This window comes from Chiloscyllium plagiosum, unplaced genomic scaffold (assembly GCF_037043375.1).
Source record: "Chiloscyllium plagiosum isolate Xiang-an unplaced genomic scaffold, Cpla_swu_hap1 HiC_scaffold_8, whole genome shotgun sequence".
Lineage (NCBI taxonomy): Eukaryota > Metazoa > Chordata > Chondrichthyes > Orectolobiformes > Hemiscylliidae > Chiloscyllium > Chiloscyllium plagiosum.
Window position 1 is genome coordinate 42,139,026 of NW_028270146.1, and position 18,349 is coordinate 42,157,374.

An 18,349-nucleotide genomic window follows, 5' to 3' on the forward strand; every position below is an offset into this window, starting at 1 on the left:
GACAATAAGGGACGTGCAATATGTGCTGCCCCAGCCAATGATACACACGTCCAATGAGTGAATTAAAAGAAACTGAATTCAAAGCTGATTTGGAAATATATTACACGTCCCTTGCTTTTCTAATGAAGCTGGTGTTTAGCTATTTTCTTGAACTTCTGCAGTCCAAACACTATGGAATCAGAATTTCTGATCATTTCCAACATTCTCTCTTTATTTGCAGCTTCTACAGTCTTTTTACTTTGGTTTCTAAGTATTTTCAATCTTCCTCACAGAATGAAAATCCAGTCAAATCCAAACTAGTTGTCCAAATACAATCAAGCTCCTAGCTCGAATACAAAGAATGACCTAATTTCAAACCACAGGTGTATACTCTGTTGCAAAGTTAAGTACTATCTTCTGAGTAACACATCTCTTCATGTCTCAGGAGTATCTCTGTACAGCATCACATGCACCAGCATGAGACAGAGCAGTCGATTAGTCAGTAACACTGTCAATCGACTTATGGTTTTCTCTTGCATTTCTTTACTTTCTCAGTACAATTTCTGACCTTTCCTGATCAAAGCTACTTCACTAGAATTGTCACAAATGTGTAAAGCAATTGTAAACTTCTGCAAATTTGAATCTGTGTTTGATCTAGTGCCTGAGAAGTGACAATGTGACATAGATTACTTACAGTATACATCTACTCTGATGGATTTGATTGCAGGGGTGCTCAAGCCATTGTCAGCCTTGCAGTAGTAACGGCCTCCCTGGTGACGTTGGATTTTTGTGATCCTCAGGGTCTCATTGAAGACACTGTTGTCGTGAAACCTGTCAGAGGCACTTCCTGCTGTTTTGGTCCATCTGATCTGAGCAAGCATCATTAGAAATGGTTATTATACTTAAAGCAGAAGGCACAATAAGAGTCTACCAATTAATAAAATAGACTGCTGAATTATTTAGAATCTGTTAGACTTGTGAAAATTTAGATGAATACAGAACCTAAATATATTTTAAGCCATTTTGATCATCAAAGGATAAAAAAAAATGTGCTGGAAAAGATTCAAAGATATACAGGGTCCCTGCGCCCGGACTAAAATCTCTTAGTCTGAACAACATTGTGACCAAACTTTGCTCTCAATTAATTAACATTCCCTAATGTTCCATCATTCCATAGAAACTTTGGGTAAAGGTCAATCTTTTACCATGTTGTTGTATCTGGGAGACCATCATATTCGTTAATAAGATGTTCTTTATTAACAGATGTTGCTTTATTTGATTCTCAAAAAGGCAACAGTAAAGGACACCATTTTGCAAATTTTCAAGAAATGCTGAACCTTTAGATTTGAAACTGAAAATTCACTGCATTTAACTTTACTCAGTATTTTGACAGCATCATATCAGGTATAAACAATGGCCAATGGTTTGCTTCAGGACCAGGAATCAGGAGTCAGGACATTTCCTCATTTGAAACCCACCCTGAGGAAAAACAGAGGAAACCACTTAATAGGTGTGGAGATAGTCTCCCTGTCCAGTTAAGGGGGTGTGATGGAGGAAAAGCATTTTCTCAAAATTGTTTTCAATTTGTCTTACATTTGTTGGGAAAGTGCAATATGTTTCCACAATAATATTATGTTGCATTCTTATTGAAATTGATTTTCAAGCACTTTGAGATTTTTGACTTGGACATTCTGAACATTCTTATTTAGTTCTTTCTAAGCAAAGTCAACAGTTTCCAGTTTTTAACAGTATTTTGTGAACTCTTCCCCTGTCTGGCTTCCTCCTGCTTTGAATATCTGGATCTGTTCCTTTATACCACACATCTCAGTCTCTTTATTCCCTAAATTATACTGGATTTCTGATACTTACAAATCATTGAGTGTTAATTGAAGATCTATGGAGTTTGCTTCAGCCCTCATTCAAGTGTCCTAGTTTTTGTGATTGACACTGAATTGTTCTCATTAATTCTGATTTTTCATGAGCAAACTTATTTATGTTGACAAAGGTTGCTTCTCTGCATTGATCAATTCGTCCTTCAGTGGCTCATTATTAGCAATAAGCTTTTTGTGTTTGGCCACAGTAAATTTGAGGAGCTTCACAAACTCAACATAATCACGCAACCGCTTGATGTTATTCTCTGAACCAGCAACTTTAAAGACTAGAGCTGCTTCTGTTTTCTTCAGAAAAGTGCACAAGAATTCCTGAAGAAGGGCCTGTGCCCGAAACGTCGAATCTCCTGTTCCCTGGATGCTGCCTGACCTGCTGTGCTGTTCCAGCAATAAAGTTTCAACTTGGGAAAGTGCAACCAAGTTGTCCTCTGCCAAAGCAGAAGTAGTGTCTCTTGCTGCTGTTAGTACACAGCAGGCAATTAGGAAGAGTCTCATAAAATGATAATTCCATGGATGCAAAAAATGGTTAGGCTTAATAGAAGTCTTGAAAGCCATTGATAGCTCACTATAGTTGGGAGTGGGGTTAAGAAAGCACACAAGTAACATTTGCCTAATGCACTGCTGGAGGGCTGATGCCAAGATAAATTCAGTAGCAACTTCATGAAATGAGCTATTTTATAAAAGTTGGAATTGTTCCAATAATTAGATGCTTAGGAGCAATCTCAGAACTGTTGAGGAACTCAGTTTCAGGAGAACAACCGGCACATGAACAACTATTGAGGCAATCCAAATCAAAGAGACTTTGTGTGTATTCCAAACTTAGACCATTAAGAGCGTTAATTTGGAATTCCTCACCAAGGAAATAGATTTTAATTAGCTTTAGTGACGCAATATCTTTAAAGTCTGTGTGGAATCTATCTTGACCAGATCGACTACTTGTAATAGAGCTGGCAAAGTATTTGACCATATTTATTATGTTAATACATATTTACTTCCTATTAATACTGATTGCTTGTAAGGTGTGTACATAACGCATATAGTTAAGAGTTATTATCTCAAATATTCAGTATATTTATTTATTCAATATTGTTTATGTTTGATTTATTCAAATTTGTATACTATAGTGCAAATTGTTTTGTATTTCAACTTAACTGTGGAAACCTGCCACTTATTTCCTTACCCTAGGTTCTTCCACACATTCAGTTCTTTAAAATATAATGGTCTATCCAGCCTAATCATAAAGATCTGGCTTGTCCAGTATTTTCATAACTGGGATCATAAAGTATGTTATAGCAAGATCGAAAAAAAATCTAAGATTACAGAATGCTGAGACCAAGTAGCATCTTCAAACATTTCAAAAAAGATGATTCAGTGGAACTCAATGGAATTAAACAAATAGGATTTCATGGTAAAATGTATGGTATTTGTTGAAAATGACTGTCCTTGCTACAACTTTTCTGAAGAAAACAGAAGCAGCTCTAGTCTTTAAAGTTGCTGGTTCAGAGAATAACATCAAGCGGTTGCGTGATTATGTTGAGTTTGTGAAGCTCCTCAAATTTACTGTGGCCAAACACAAAAAGCTTATTGCTAATAATGAGCCACTGAAGGACGAATTGATCAATGCAGAGAAGCAACCTTTGTCAACATAAATAAGTTTGCTCATGAAAAATCAGAATTAATGAGAACAATTCAGTGTCAATCACAAAAACTAGGACACTTGAATGAGGGCTGAAGCAAACTCCATAGATCTTCAATTAACACTCAATGATTTGTAAGTATCAGAAATCCAGTATAATTTAGGGAATAAAGAGACTGAGATGTGTGGTATAAAGGAACAGATCCAGATATTCAAAGCAGGAGGAAGCCAGACAGGGGAAGAGTTCACAAAATACTGTTAAAAACTGGAAACTGTTGACTTTGCTTAGAAAGAACTAAATAAGAATGTTCAGAATGTCCAAGTCAAAAATCTCAAAGTGCTTGAAAATCAATTTCAATAAGAATGCAACATAATATTATGTGAACATAAAAAATATCAATAACAACAAGTTATACTTTAAAAGTGGAGCACAGTAAGATCAGTCCCAAATGCTTTATGGGGGTACTATAGCACAACAAAAACCAACTGATATAAGAATATATTAAGTCAGATGACAAAACAAATTTGGCAAAGAGGTAGGTATAGATGTTATAATGTATCTTGAATGAAGTAGGCAAGGTAGAGAGTGGAAAGGTGTAGGGAGGTAATGCCAGGCCTAGTGTTGGAGCAATGATAGCTAGAAATGCACAAGGGACTGGGATGAGAAGAGCTGGGTATCTCAGGGGTTTGAGCTGAAAATGTGTTGCTAGAAAAGCACAGCAGGTCAGGCAGCATCCAGGGAACAGGAGAATCGACGTTTCGGGCATAAGCCCTTCGGGGTTTGCAATGCTTGAGGAGATTAGAATGATAGTAAGGCATGAGGCTATGGAGGGAGTTGAATACAAATTTAGAAAATTAAAGTGAACATGTTGCTTGCCTAGGAGTCAATGTCAGTCAGGAAGCACGAGAAGAGTGGTGAAAGGAACTTGCTATAATAGAGTTTTGGATAATCTTAGGTTTACAGGCAGTGGAATGTGGGGGACGAGCCATGAGTGCACCAGAAGACGTGATGTTAATGACAATGAATGAATGAGGATTTCAGTGGCTGATCAACTGAAACAGGGTCAATGTTGACTAACGTTGTAAAAGTGAAAATAGGCACTGTTAGTGAAGACCGAAATATGAGCTTGGAAGCTCCTCTCAGGATCAGATCTGATGCCAAGGTTTTGAACAGACTGGCTTAATTCAAGATTTTTGTCAGAGAAAGGGATGGAGTTAGTAGCTAGGGAACAGAGTTTGAAAATGGGGACCAAAAACAAGGGTTTCAATCTTCTAATAGTAACTCAGGGGAAATCTCAGCTCATCCAGTACTCGATGTTGAATAAGCAGAAAGGTAATTTACAAAAAAACAGTAAAGCAAAAAAGACTATGGACTCAACTGATCAGTACAATGCCAGGAAATGTATTTAAGAATGTAAATGTGTTTTCTCAAACAGGGTGTTCAAATATTTACAATATACAGTGATGACTCAAAGTGGACTTACTTCATTCCCAAAATACTGCATTCAGCCCTGAGGACTTGGTGCAAAATGCTACTGGACCAATTATGGAGTCAGCACATACTGACATTTTGAATTAGTTCTAATCGGATGATGGTTCATAGTAGTTGATGTTTTTCCAATAATCTGATTCATAATATTTTAAGATTTAAAACAATGGTAAGGAATTCATCCACCCAAAACTGGTATTATTTTAATATGTACTTAAGAACAGAGTGAGAACAGCTTTGATAAATTTAAAAAATAGATTTGAACATTGTGCAATCATCAACAAACATGGTCACTTTTAACCATAAGATGGAGGGAAGGGTTATTAATAAAACAGCTGAAGATCCAGGACGCTACTCTGGGGAACTCCTGTTCACTGTCTTAGAGTTGAGATGTCCAACAACTACAATCACCTGCCTGTATGTTAAATATGACTCTGACCATTGGAATGTTTTACCCATATTTCCATGCTCTCCAATTTTGGTTGGGGTCCTTGATGCCATAGTTAGTTAAATGCAGCGTTGACATCAAGACAGACACTCTCACCTCACCTCTTCTGTCCATATTTGCACGAATGCTGTAAAAACATCTGAAGCTGAGTGGCCCTTGTGGAACCCAAATATGTGTATGCAGGCTGCTAGCTGCTAGAACTGTTGAAACTGCCTTCCATCACTTGGTTGGTGATTGGGAGTAGACTGATGAGGCAACAATTGATAGAATTGGATTTTCTCTTTTTTCATTGACAGCATGTACCTTGGCAATTTTCCACAAGGTTGGAGAGACATCAGTTTTTTTAGTTACACTGGAAAGCTACACTTGGCTAGGGCTGCAACTTATTCTAGAGCACAAATCCTCAGTACAAATCCAGTGTTTTCAACCATTTCTTGATATCATATAGAGTGAAACAAAGTAATTGAAGGCTGGCATCTGTGGAAGACCTCAGAAGGCTGCTCAGATAGATCATCCATGTGGCACTACTGGTTGAAGGCGATACAAGTGCAACGGCCTTGCCTTTTTGCACCAATGTGTCAGGCTCCCTCATCTTGGAGGTTGAGAATATTTGTGGAGTTCTACCTTCCTGTCCATTGTTTAGTTGCTCCACCTAGATTTCACACCACCTCAAAACTCAGATTTGAACTGCTAGTTGTGGGAGAACCCTGTTGATTTTGGCTGTCTTCATACATGGGGTGGGGTGGGAGGTGGGGAGCAGCATGGTGGCTCAGTAGTTAGCACTGCTGCCTCACAGTGCCAGAGACTTGGGTTTGGTTCCAGCCTCGGCCAATTGTCTGTGTGGATTTTGCACATTCTTCCAGTATCTGCGTGGGCTTCCTCCAGGTGCTCCGATTTCCTCCCACAGTCCAAAGATGTGCAGGTCAAGTGAATTGACCATGCTAAATTTCCCATAATGTTTAGGGATGCTTTAGTTAGGGATAAATGTAGGGGAATGAGTCTGGGTGGGTTACTCTTCAGAGGGTTGGTGTGGATCTGTTGGGCCAAAGGGCCTGTAGGGATTCCAATTCTAATTCTAATGTAACTTCACCATGTTCAGAACTCATTTTCCATGATGTCTGGTGCTGCTCCTGCACTCTTCCCGAAACCAGGATTGATCTCCTGGCTTGATGACAATGGTAGCGTGGGAGAGCCAGGCATTAGATTACATTGCTGATTGTGTACTGTTCTGCTATAGCTGATTGGTGCAGACAAAATCAAGTGGTCTTCTCCTTTCTGTTGGTTCCCTATCCACTTGCTTGCAGATGCGCTTACCAGCTGCATCTTTAATGAATTGCTTTTTAAACAAGTCATTTTGTTTTAAAAATTTCCTTGCCATCTTTCAGCTTCTATTTTAACACAATGTTTATGTCCCAGTCTTTAATTTGCTCTCTGCAATATGTTTCCACAAGAATTTGAATATTACTGATTTCCACTTCCAGGTTTGCCGTCCATGAGATTTCTTTAATATGATTGCCTATTTAGACAGCTTGATGCTATCACTGCAGCTCAGTATTGGGAATACCCATCAAACAACACTGGAATCAACTGTCCATCAAGAGAGGTCATACTCCAAAATGATCATGAAATCTGCTCAGCATAGTTTTCTTCAAAATCAGCAACAATTATCATTGCTTTGCACCTGACTGCAAGTTGAGATGAAGGTTTTGGCAAGATGGTACTGCAGCTCTCTCATGATATAGATGATACTGTGCCCTACATTCTCTAGTGATGTGGAACACACTGTACTTCACTTCAGTGTTTACCCTTGTCGGTCAAAGTGATAGCATAATCCCAACTTTCAAGATAAGTTTTTGATTCTCATCAGCTATCTCTGCAACACTCTCAGCTTATCAAATAACACCAATATGAGATGAAAGCACCTTTGAAGTTGCCTGGGAGGAGTAATGGTCATAGTATCCATTGCTCCATTTGACCTAATTATTCTAGAGTGTCAGTGCTTTCTGTTTCTGAGCAGTGTGCATTCACTGCAAGGTAACTGTTTACAATGCTAAAAGAGAATATTTTATGACCCAAACTGCAGCAATGCCTCAGGCACTTGGACCACATTGCCAACCATTGTGTAAACTTAATGGGACCTTACAAGAAAAAAATCAATTGAATCAAATAGGGAAGTACTGAAATGGAATATTCATGTCATACACTTAAATTTCACAAGGATAACTTGTCTAACAATGTCACCTTCAAATCCTTCAATACATTGTTACTACATAGATAAAGGGCAATTCTATGATACCTGTCATGATAGATGTCAGTTTGGTCCCATGGAATTTTTGTCTTACAAATTCATTAACAAGAGAATGCAATTCTTCTTGTCTAAGGTTAACACTGAAAGGCTTTCCTTGTTGGATGAAATGACTCATGAATATATTTAGTACATACTTATGCAGTGAGAAATGCTCTTGTTTCCTTCATCCATGTAGTTTCCAGGTGTTGAGCATTTGCAGCTGCCTGGGGCAATTTAATTTGAAGCATGGTGTTGCAAAATCAGCATTAATATTCCAAACAGAATGACTTGCAATCAGAATTAACAAAGAACCAGATGCTTCTGAATACATCATTCTGTTCAAAAAATGTCAGATTTTTCCTGTACAGAGCTCTTGGCCAAATTGTATAAAGAGGTAGATGGCTAGGTTTCGTCAGCTCCAAAATTGTTTTAGAATTCTACTGATTACACACTCTCTTTGGGAATGAAATTGTCAAATTCAGAAAATTTAAGAGAAGTGCCAGTACAGTTAAGAAATGAGCAGTATTCCCGTCCATAGTTAATACCACAGAACGCTTTCCCTAGCCCAAATCGTCCAGTACATTGTCTGGATAGCTGGAAAATGGATGCACATTGGGAGTTGTGTTCAAATTCTGTGGAATTCCTGGTGCACATGCACGGGCAGTAATTACCTGGGTAGTTTTAACTTCCAAAGAGCTGATTTCCACTGCAGTTATCAATTTCTTGGGTCATATTTGCAGTAGGCTCAATGTGGTTGATAGCCAACATAACCATCTGAGCACTACAATCACCAACATCCAACAGACCAAACAGCTCCCCAGCCGACCACCATCTCAGTCACTCTTTCACCCACATACTAATCCACTGAAATATTTGGACTTTTTAAAATATGCTGGGATGCATCAGCTACAGTCACGAAAAAGTGGAGTTCCCTTACTTTGTCGTTTTTTGCACTCGATGGTCTACCCATCGATGTTGCATTGACCATCAATGCTTCAGTCAGGTCAGAAGACCCAGCTAAAGAATTGTGCAAGGACTACAGTGCAGGAATCCACATAAACAGCATCAATGCATTGGGCATCGATTTTGACCAGAAGATTTTGGGTGCCAAGTTAAATCTGCTTTCTTTAAGATAGATGGGGATAACTGTTAAAACAAATCAAATCTTTGAGTAAACGTGGACATAATTTTATTAAGTTTTGATTTCCATCAAACCCATCTAAATTCTATTTGTTTCTGTAGTTGTGGAACATCAGTCTCCATGACAATCTAATGGGTCTGTCTGTACAAGATGTCAATATAGCTGATAAATTTGGATGTGTTTACAGTCTGGGTCACTCCATTTCAGGAAGAATGAAAATTTAATGAAAATGGTACAGCATAGATTCACAAAGCAATTACTAGAGTTATAGTTACAGAAGAAACTTGCAAAGTTAGGCCTGTTTCGGGTCAGCAAAAAGTGTTAAGTGGTGACAAAACATAATCACGGCAGGAGAACCAAATTGTTTTTACAGGCCAGTCAAATTGGTCAAGTAGGTCACAAACTTAAGCAATGAGCAAAAAGGATTTTAAATGAATGCTAGAAAGATATTCTTTACAACTTTCTTTTCTTAGTTATGGTGGGCAATTCTCTTTCACAAATTGTTGCTTTATTCTTTTGAGTGGGAAAACAAATCTTTAAATAAGTTGGGGTTAATGAAGCATTGGATCAGATTAGGTCCAAATCACTTTGTCTTTTCAATGACTTCAGTTACGACTTTAAGGGCATATAGTTGCCAGTTAACTATTTGACAAAAAAATGCCTAATGACTTTAATGTTTGACAAGAAGAAAATATTCTAAGTCATATTTATTGCCAGAGGGGATTCAATGGATAAATTTGAAATAATTGTATTAATGTTGTTGAGCCTGCAGGGTAAGGTGGGCTTTCTACCAGTTTGTTAGCAGAATTACTATATGCATAAATAACTGTTTCTTCATTATCTCCAATTATTTACTGCTCTGTTTAGAAAACTGAAATTAATTTTTTCTGGCACCTCATACATTCCAGTGCTTCTAGCTGTTACAAATACACCATGGTTGAGGCAGAGAGAAGATGTTCTTTGCCGGATAAACTTAGTCTGTATACGGTATTACTGAATGTTAAAGCATATCTAACTGAAACTGGCTTCATCTGGGAGGAAGCAAAACTAAATCTCTCAAAAAAATTAACTCAAATCATGCTCATCACTAAGAATTCTTGTAATCATGGGAAACCTAACCGAAATATGTCAGAACATAAATTATTTTCTGGAAAGGTTCTCTCATCTCCACTCATTATAATAATGAGATAACTTTAAAGTGGCCATTGAGACTGTACTTGTAGAAAATCTCAAACATTTAAAGCTGGATCTTTCATGCCCCCCCCAACCCGATGTGATTTTAGTAGGGTGACGGTGGGGGTACTTAACTGATTATTCCATTGATATCTGTCTGAAGTCTACAGCTTCTTGTTATTATTTTATAATCAAGATAGGAAATACAAGTTGGAAAATTGACCAGCTCAGCAGATTTCCCCTTCCCATAGAGAGTTCTGGGGGTGGCTACACAGATATTTGAGTGTCAAGCCAAACTAATTCGTAAACTCTGCTCCATTCTCTGAGACTTTGGTTCAGTTGTATAAAAGGCTGTTAGGTCTGTAACCCTCAACTCCCAACCCAAACCCCTGCCCCCAGTAGTCATTTAACTAATATCCACCATGGGCCTTGAGGTGATGAGAAAGGAATTAAAATTCTAGCAATCTAAGTGAGCTCTCACTCATAATCACTGGATACTGAAAGACTCCCAATCATGAAATCCATTCAAAAATGTTATATTTCCACAAGTGGTAAATCTGTTGTCAAATCAAACTTTTATTCACGAATTACATTAAAGACAGATCATCTTGTAATAGTCTCATAAAACTGCCAATCAAAATATGAATTGTGAAAATAAGGTAAATTTAAATTTGATATGGATTTAAAATAGCCTTGCTGAGTTTGAGTTTCTCACTCATGTGATTCTTGCCCCATCCACTCTCCCTGTTGCCAAAATAGGACCTGTCAGTATAAAGGGAAGTGACGACATAGTGATATTATTACTCGACTATTAACCCAGAGATTTAGGTTCTGATCCTGGGGACTCAGATTCAGCTATGGCAGTTGGTGGAATTGGAATTCATCTCAAAAAGGTTTGGAATTAAGAGGCTAAAAATGATCACAAATCCATTATTGATTGTTGGAAAAACGCAATCTGTTCACTTTGGGAAAGGACTTTCCCTGGTCTGGCCTAAATGTGACTCTAGACCCATACAATGTGATTGACTCAAACAATTAGGACAATAAATGTCGAGCCAATGGTAACCCCCACCCTGTGAATGAATAAAGAAAAAAATGTGGCACTTCAACATATTGTCATCGATTATTAAAGTTGGTCTGATCCTATATGTGCTCATTTTTCATTTTTATTCACAGTTGTTTTGATTTGGAAGAGAGTGCACAATGTGAGGAAAACATTCTTCATTTTTTTTTAAATTTAGAAATGGTGCTAGTGCCAACTCTACCTGTCCACAGTGCAAATGAGCTGCAGCCTGTTTGACAAGTGCATCTTCAAACAAAGAGAAGTTGATTGAAAAACACAGTATTACACACCATAGAGGCACAGACAGATTATCAGTGACGGCATACATCAGACAGGAAGCAATCAAGAGTGATGGCTAAGGTGGAAAACACCAGAAAGCAAATTAAAAGATGTTTAGTGATACGCTTATCTTAATTTTTACTTTCTTGTGCCTCAGAGTGAAGAATGTTAGTGCCATCTACTTTTCCATCTAATGTGCCAAAAACAATGCACTCAGAAAATTATGATAATTCAGTCTAACATCCCTGGTCCCCCATTAATTAGTCTCAGCTCCAACTTGAGAGAGCACTCCTGACAGCATGAGAGAAACAATTGTTTGCATTTTTACCAGCAACAATTTTATGACCACAATTAAACTGAGAATTTGCAGAACTAATTAGTAGCAAATTAGGAGTGTTTCATGTAATGTGCTGTTTCCACTGGCCACTGGATTGAAGTAGGTCAAACTATTTTATATGGAGCTGAACATTCAGCAGACAGGTTGTTTCATTGTACTTCTCTGCATTAGAGTTAAACCCTGTCTCTGAACTGAACGACAAACATTAACCCATATTATTAAGTGCCTCATACATCATATTTGCAAGGAGTATATTAATCTTTTAATTGTACATAACTTAAAATAAAATTCATAAAATCACCACATAACAAAATTAAGACGACAAATTGGCAATTCAAATAGGAAAAGGATTTTGGATTCACCTGTGGCCGTGGGTGACCTCTAACAAGGCAGGTTAGCTCCAAGGTTTCTCCTTCCCGAATTGTGTACACCCTTTCTGTATATCGTTCTTCTTCTATGTTACATGCTTGACCAGAGTGCATGATGCTCACAGTTGGCGGAGCTGAAGAATAATAAAAAGAGGTGCAGTCAGTACTAATTTTACAAATGCCTGATTAATATTTCCTGTTCAGTGAAAATCCAAGACCTGTTCTACCCCAATTTAAAACAATTCATCTGCTGTAAATTCCTATTCTCTGAACAATGTTCCACCTGGATAACATTGGGAGGTTTACAGTCCAGAAGCTCTACTCAGCTGAGTGAAATGAGCTGTTAAGTGGTACCAATTTGGTTCTCTACAAGTTCCCAGAAAGTCACACATGAAATATTTTGTATTTCAGAATATTCTGGAGGAATTGGCCAATTCTTATAAGTATGTGACTCTACAATTGTGCTCATTGGCTAATGAAGATACAGAAGAAAAATAAGGTTAAGAAAATTGAGTATGGGAGAAAGGCAGATAAATTGGTTTCTTTTCATTGTTTGTTGGTGTATGACGAGGTGGGGTGTGCATTCTCTCCAATATGGTTTGTCCATATAATGCTTTCCTCATGACTAGTGAAGTATTAAATCAAAAGATACTTCTCCAGGAAATGACCAGCACAAGAACAACATTGGCACAGACTTGAAAACAGTTCACTTACATTCCATACTATAATTTGGTTCAACAATATCAAACCCACTTACATACATAAAGACTGTTACATTAAACCCTACTTCAGAATTGCTGTCTGTAATTTGAACTAACATCTAGATGCGGAACTGAGAGATTGCCATTCTGTTGGAGCTTCTATCTTTTGGAATAAGTTAAATTCAAGATATGCACCAGACGGATGTAAAATATGTGGTGTAGATTTGCTCACTGAGCTGTAGGTTTGATATCTAGACGTTTCATTATCTGGCTAGGTAACATCATCAGTGGGGACCTCCAAGTGAAGCGAAGCTGTTGTCTCCTGCCTTCTATTTATATGTTTGTCCTGGATGGGGTACCTGGGGTTTGTGGTGATGTCATTTCCTGTTCGTTTTCTGAGGGGTTGATAGATGGGATCTCGACCTATGTGTTTGTTTATGGCGTTGTGGTTGGAGTGCCAGGCCTCTAGGAATTCTCTGGCATGTCTTTGCTTAGCCTGTCCCAGGATAGATGTGTTGGCCCAGTCGGAATGGTGGGTTTTTTCCTCTGTGTGTACGCCTATGAGGGAGAGAGGATTGTGTCTTTTTGTGGCTAGCTGGTTTTTGTGTATCCTGGTGGCTAACTTTCTTCCTGTTTGTCCAAGTAGTGTTTGTGGCAGTCCTTGCATGGAATTTTGTAGACGACGTTGGTTTTTGGCCATGGGTTGTACTGGGTCTTTTAAGTTTGTTAGTTTTTGTTTGAGAGAGTTGGTGGGTTTGTGTGCTACTGGGATTCCGAGGGGTCTTAGTAGTCTGGCTGTCATTTCTGAGACTTCTTTGATGGATGGTAAGGTGGTTAGGGTTTCTGGCTGTGTTAGGTCTGCTTGTCGTGGTTTGTTCCTGAGGAATCTGCGGACTGTATTTTTTGAGTATCTGTTCTTCTTGAATACGTTGTATAGGTGGTATGTGCTGCAATGTGTGGTGGCTCATTGGAATAGTATCCTGATACAGCTTCGTTTGTGTGTGTTGGGATGGTTGCTGGTGTAGTTAAGTATTTGGTCAGTGTTTGTCGGTTTTCTGTATACGCAGGTTTGTAGTTCTCAGATGTCCTTTCTTTCGACTGTGATGTCCAGGAATGCGAGTTTGTTGTCGGTTTCTTCCTTCTTGGTGAACTTTATGCCTGTGAGGGTTTCATTTTGTGATGACAAAGGTGTCATCTATGTAGCGGACCCAGATTTTTGATTTGATGGTTGGTAGGGCTGTTTGTTCTAGTCTTTGCATTACCACTTCTGCTATGAATCCTGATAGCGGAGATCCCATGGGACAAACAGGAAGAAAGTTAGTCACCAGGATACAACCCATGGACAAAACCAACGTCATCCACAAAATTCCATGCAAGGACTGCCACAAACACTATGTAGGACAAACAGGAAGAAAGTTAGCCACCAGGATACACGAACACCAACTAGCCACAAAAAGACACAACCCTCTCTCCCTCGTAGCCCTACACACGGATGAAAAAAAACACCATTTTGACTGGGCCAACACATCTATCCTGGGACAGATTAAGCAAAGACATGCCAGAGAATTCCTAGAGGCCTGGCACTCCAACCACAACGCCATAAAAAAACACATAGATCTATCTACCATCTATCAACCCCTCAGAAAACAAACAGGAAATGACATCCCCACAAACCCCAGGAACCGCATCCAGGACAAACATATAAATAGAAAGCAGGAGACAACAGCTTCGCTTCACTTGGAGGTCGCCACTGATGATGTTACCGAGCCAGGTACTGAAACGTCTGGATATCAAACCTACAGCTCAGCGAGCAAGCCTACACCCTAAACCTCAACCTGAGCTACAAACCTTCACAAACCTTGTAAAAAAGATGTAAAATATGCCAATACTCAACAGGGTTCATTGAAGGGCACACGATTGTTCTAATTTCTTGGCCAATATTTCTCCCTTAATCAACGATACCAAAACAGGTCAAAAGATAACTATTTGTGATTATAATCTTGTTGTTGCCTTCCAAGTACAGTTTTCTGTAAATACAATGCTACTCTCCAGAGTTAAAGGAATTTTGTACAGAAACAGTAAGATTAGTTTATAAGAATCATGTTAGTTATGCCTATGAAATTGCTGCGGGGAAGAAGGACAATTAATGATCAGCTGCTATTACTGAGTCTATCCCATTCTGGCACAGTGGATCTTCTGCACATAATCATCCCATTCGTACCCTATGCTGCTAAAATGGCAAATGACATTCGAGGGAATGCATAAACATCACTAAAGAATATATCCAGCTGTGCTAAACATTTGCTGGATGATTTTATGAGACAGAAAACCTACAAAAGATATAAAATGTTAAATTATATTGACTGCCACGCTTAATCATTCAAGGACAGCAACTACTGAACAATATACTTATCTTATGAAATGATCTGCTAAATTGAAAGAAGCTAAATTATCATTGTAATTCAATCTCATACATATAATAAAACTGATCTACAACAAACATTTCTCTGAGTAGCAGAATGAACTACTTATTTCCTTCAACTGCCTTATCACAAAATAGCATTTTAGAGATTGCTTTAAAGTTTAAAAAAAACAAACAGCCAAAAATGATGCTAAATCAAAAGATAGTGTACTGTATGTTGAAAATCTGAAATTAAAAACAGAATTATTGGAAATACTCTGCAGATAGCAGATCAGGAGAGAGGGAAATGAGAAGGCTGCAGAAATTTCAATGGTGGTTTTTGCAAGGCTGCAACTGCACACAGGACCAGGCGAAAACCCCAAAGCAGCTGATTCAACGTGAGCTATTCTGCAAATACAAATTTCCTTTGGCTGATTACTCCACATCTGGAATTCTCTGAAAAAGTCCCTTGTCATTGTAGGATTTTGGAGGGCTCTAACTCATTTGAGTTAAATGTGCAAACAGGAAAGTTACAAGATTAAAAACCTATTCTAACTCTTGGGCAACTATTAAAGAGAACCACTGACTCACCATAACCTGTACAAAACTACACCCCCCCCCCCCCCCCCCCCGCCCCCGACACTTTATAATCTCCCAACCCAAAACACCAACACCACCAAACCCAGCTGGACCTGATACCAGCCCTTGAACCAACCCTTTGATCGACCCTAAGTTCTCATCCACTTCCCTAAAACCAAATGATCTCACTTATTTGCCTCCTTCACACCTCACCCACCTGGCACTGCAACCCACTCATGTGTCAGTCACCCTATCTCTACCCTCCATATGCCTTGAACATTCCAAACCCACTTGGCACCCTAGCCCCTCACCCAATGACACCCTCACCCACCAGCCACCCAATGCGTTCAACCACCTGACATCCTAACCTCTCAGCATTCTGACACACTTGCCCCTACCCCTCCACTCTCCAACTCCGCATTTGCCATCTTATCCATTTGCAGCAGCTGTCAAACCAGTGAATGGACATTTAAACTACAAATTGCAACACTTAATGTAAAGGGGGCATAGTTTTGAAATTGATTCTCCCTGCTGCTGGATTGATCTCCACTGTTTCATATCAAGAGGCTCCGGTCCAGGAAATTCCAAGACAAAGTCGAGGAAAGATAAGTATGTATCTATTCTTGATGAAGGGCTTATGCCTGAAATATCAATTTTCCTGCTACCTGGATGCTGCCTGACCTGCTGTGCTTTCTAGCACCACACTCTCGACTCTGATCTCTAGCATCTGCAGTCCTCACTTTCTCCCCTATTCATGTATTGCAAGAAGTCAGCACAGTTATGGAAGTCAAGTCTCTCCAGCATTTAGGAAAATGCATGTTTGAAAGTAATGCTCCCTTTATATTCTTAAACAAGACACTGCTATTCTCTAAATTGGGGTACTATTTCCCTCCAGGAGGGATTTTTAAGAAATATAAGAGAACATGCAGTCAGCAAGTTTCCAATCATTGAAGAGGAATGTTTCCAAGAAATTAGTAAATTTTTGTTTGTCCTCCTGCTTACAAGATGACTGCTAGCCACCTGAACATTTGCTGACTTTTCTCTATCCCTCTGACACAGTGGCTGACAGCTTGAAACAATTAGAGATAAATTCAACCCTTGAAACCCCTCTCAAGAAGCCAAGTGATCACTCATCGTCAACACTGCTTGGAGCATCACAGACATTTATCTCAGGGCTGTGATGTCCAGTGGAGGTAAAGACAGTACAGGGCTCACTAAAGGTGGTACCACTCAGCTCTATAATAATATCCAGAGTATAACCACACTGGTATTTGCTGCCTGGCAAGTATAGAGGCTTTAAGTGCAGCTCCGTCTTTATTTATTTGGAGACTCTCAGTGACTTGAAGATTTACTTGGAAATCATTAAGAAGGATCTGCTCTTGTACACCGAGCACACTGAATACAAGACCAATGCCATCATAATCTGTACCCTCAAATGCCATGGAAAATATTTCTATGAATTCAGTGGTTGGAAACTCTGAAGGAAATATCTCAACACTGCCCTGGTATACTCAGTACCTGCTTGGATTGGTAATTCACTTTCCAGTCACAGAGAGCTATCCTCATTTATATTCCATCTGCGAGCATCTTGTTGGCCTCTTTTGCCTCTTAAGGAAAAGGATCACTAGTAAGTTATGACACAGTTCATAAGTTTGAATTCTCAACAGTACAATATCAAACCTTGCAAGTAGTGAAATGAATGGGACAACTCTCAATAAATTGTATGAATGCACTGTCACTACCCTCCTTGATGTGGAGTTGCTGGTGTTGGACTGGGGTGGACAAAGTTAAAAATCACACAACACCAGGTTACAGTCCAACAGGTGAATTTGGAGGGACATGCTTTCAGAGAGCTGCTAGTGGGACATGATCCTCCTCAATATAGTGATGCAGCCTATCCCTTTGAATGACAGTTTCACCAACTGGAGATACAATCTGTTGACTGTTTGCATCTCCATTGACTGCTCGGTTATGTGCATTTCAAAATCGCTCAGAAAAGGACACAAAATCACTTCTTTTTGGATAATCATGGTAAGAAAGATTCCTTTGGACCACTGCAACCATAAATAAGTACTCATAAACATACAGAGATATCTTTATGGGCTGGAAACAATGATACACCAAGTTGACATTTGATCCAATGGACTACCTGAAAATTGGAAAAATTCGAAAAAGAGTACTGCATTAGAACATAGAACATTACAGCGCAGTACAGGCCCTTCGGTCCTCAATGTTGTGCTGACCCGTGGAACTAATCTGAAGCCCATCTAACGTATACTATTCCATTCTCGTCCATATGTCTATCCAATGACCATTTGAATCCGCTTAAAGTTGGTGAGTCTACCACTGTTGCAGGTAGTGTGTTCCATGCCCCATTACTCTCTGAGTAAAGAAACTATCTCTGACATTTGTCCTATATCTATCACTCTTCAATTTAAAACTATGTCCCCCTGTGCTAGCCATCACCATCAGAGGAAAAATGCTCTTACTGTCCAACCTATCTAACCCTCTGATTATCTTATATGTCTCAATTAAGTAACCTCTCAACCTTCTTCTGTCTAACGAAAACTGCCTCAAGA

General features: G+C 39.0%; 1 protein-coding gene across 5 annotated transcripts in view; it reads right to left on the reverse strand.

The window, feature by feature from the left end:
* mdga2a (MAM domain containing glycosylphosphatidylinositol anchor 2a) overlaps positions 1–18,349 on the reverse strand; it is a 956,359-nt gene that overhangs the window by 689,770 nt on the left and 248,240 nt on the right. For all 5 annotated transcript variants that reach the window (XM_043697346.2, XM_043697340.2, XM_043697342.2 and 2 more), the window contains exons 2-3: positions 12,084–12,223; positions 674–848 (exon numbers count right to left, since the gene is read on the reverse strand). In XM_043697346.2, the coding sequence (XP_043553281.1) occupies positions 674–848; positions 12,084–12,223 (315 nt within the window). The remainder of the gene's footprint in view (positions 1–673; positions 849–12,083; positions 12,224–18,349) is intronic.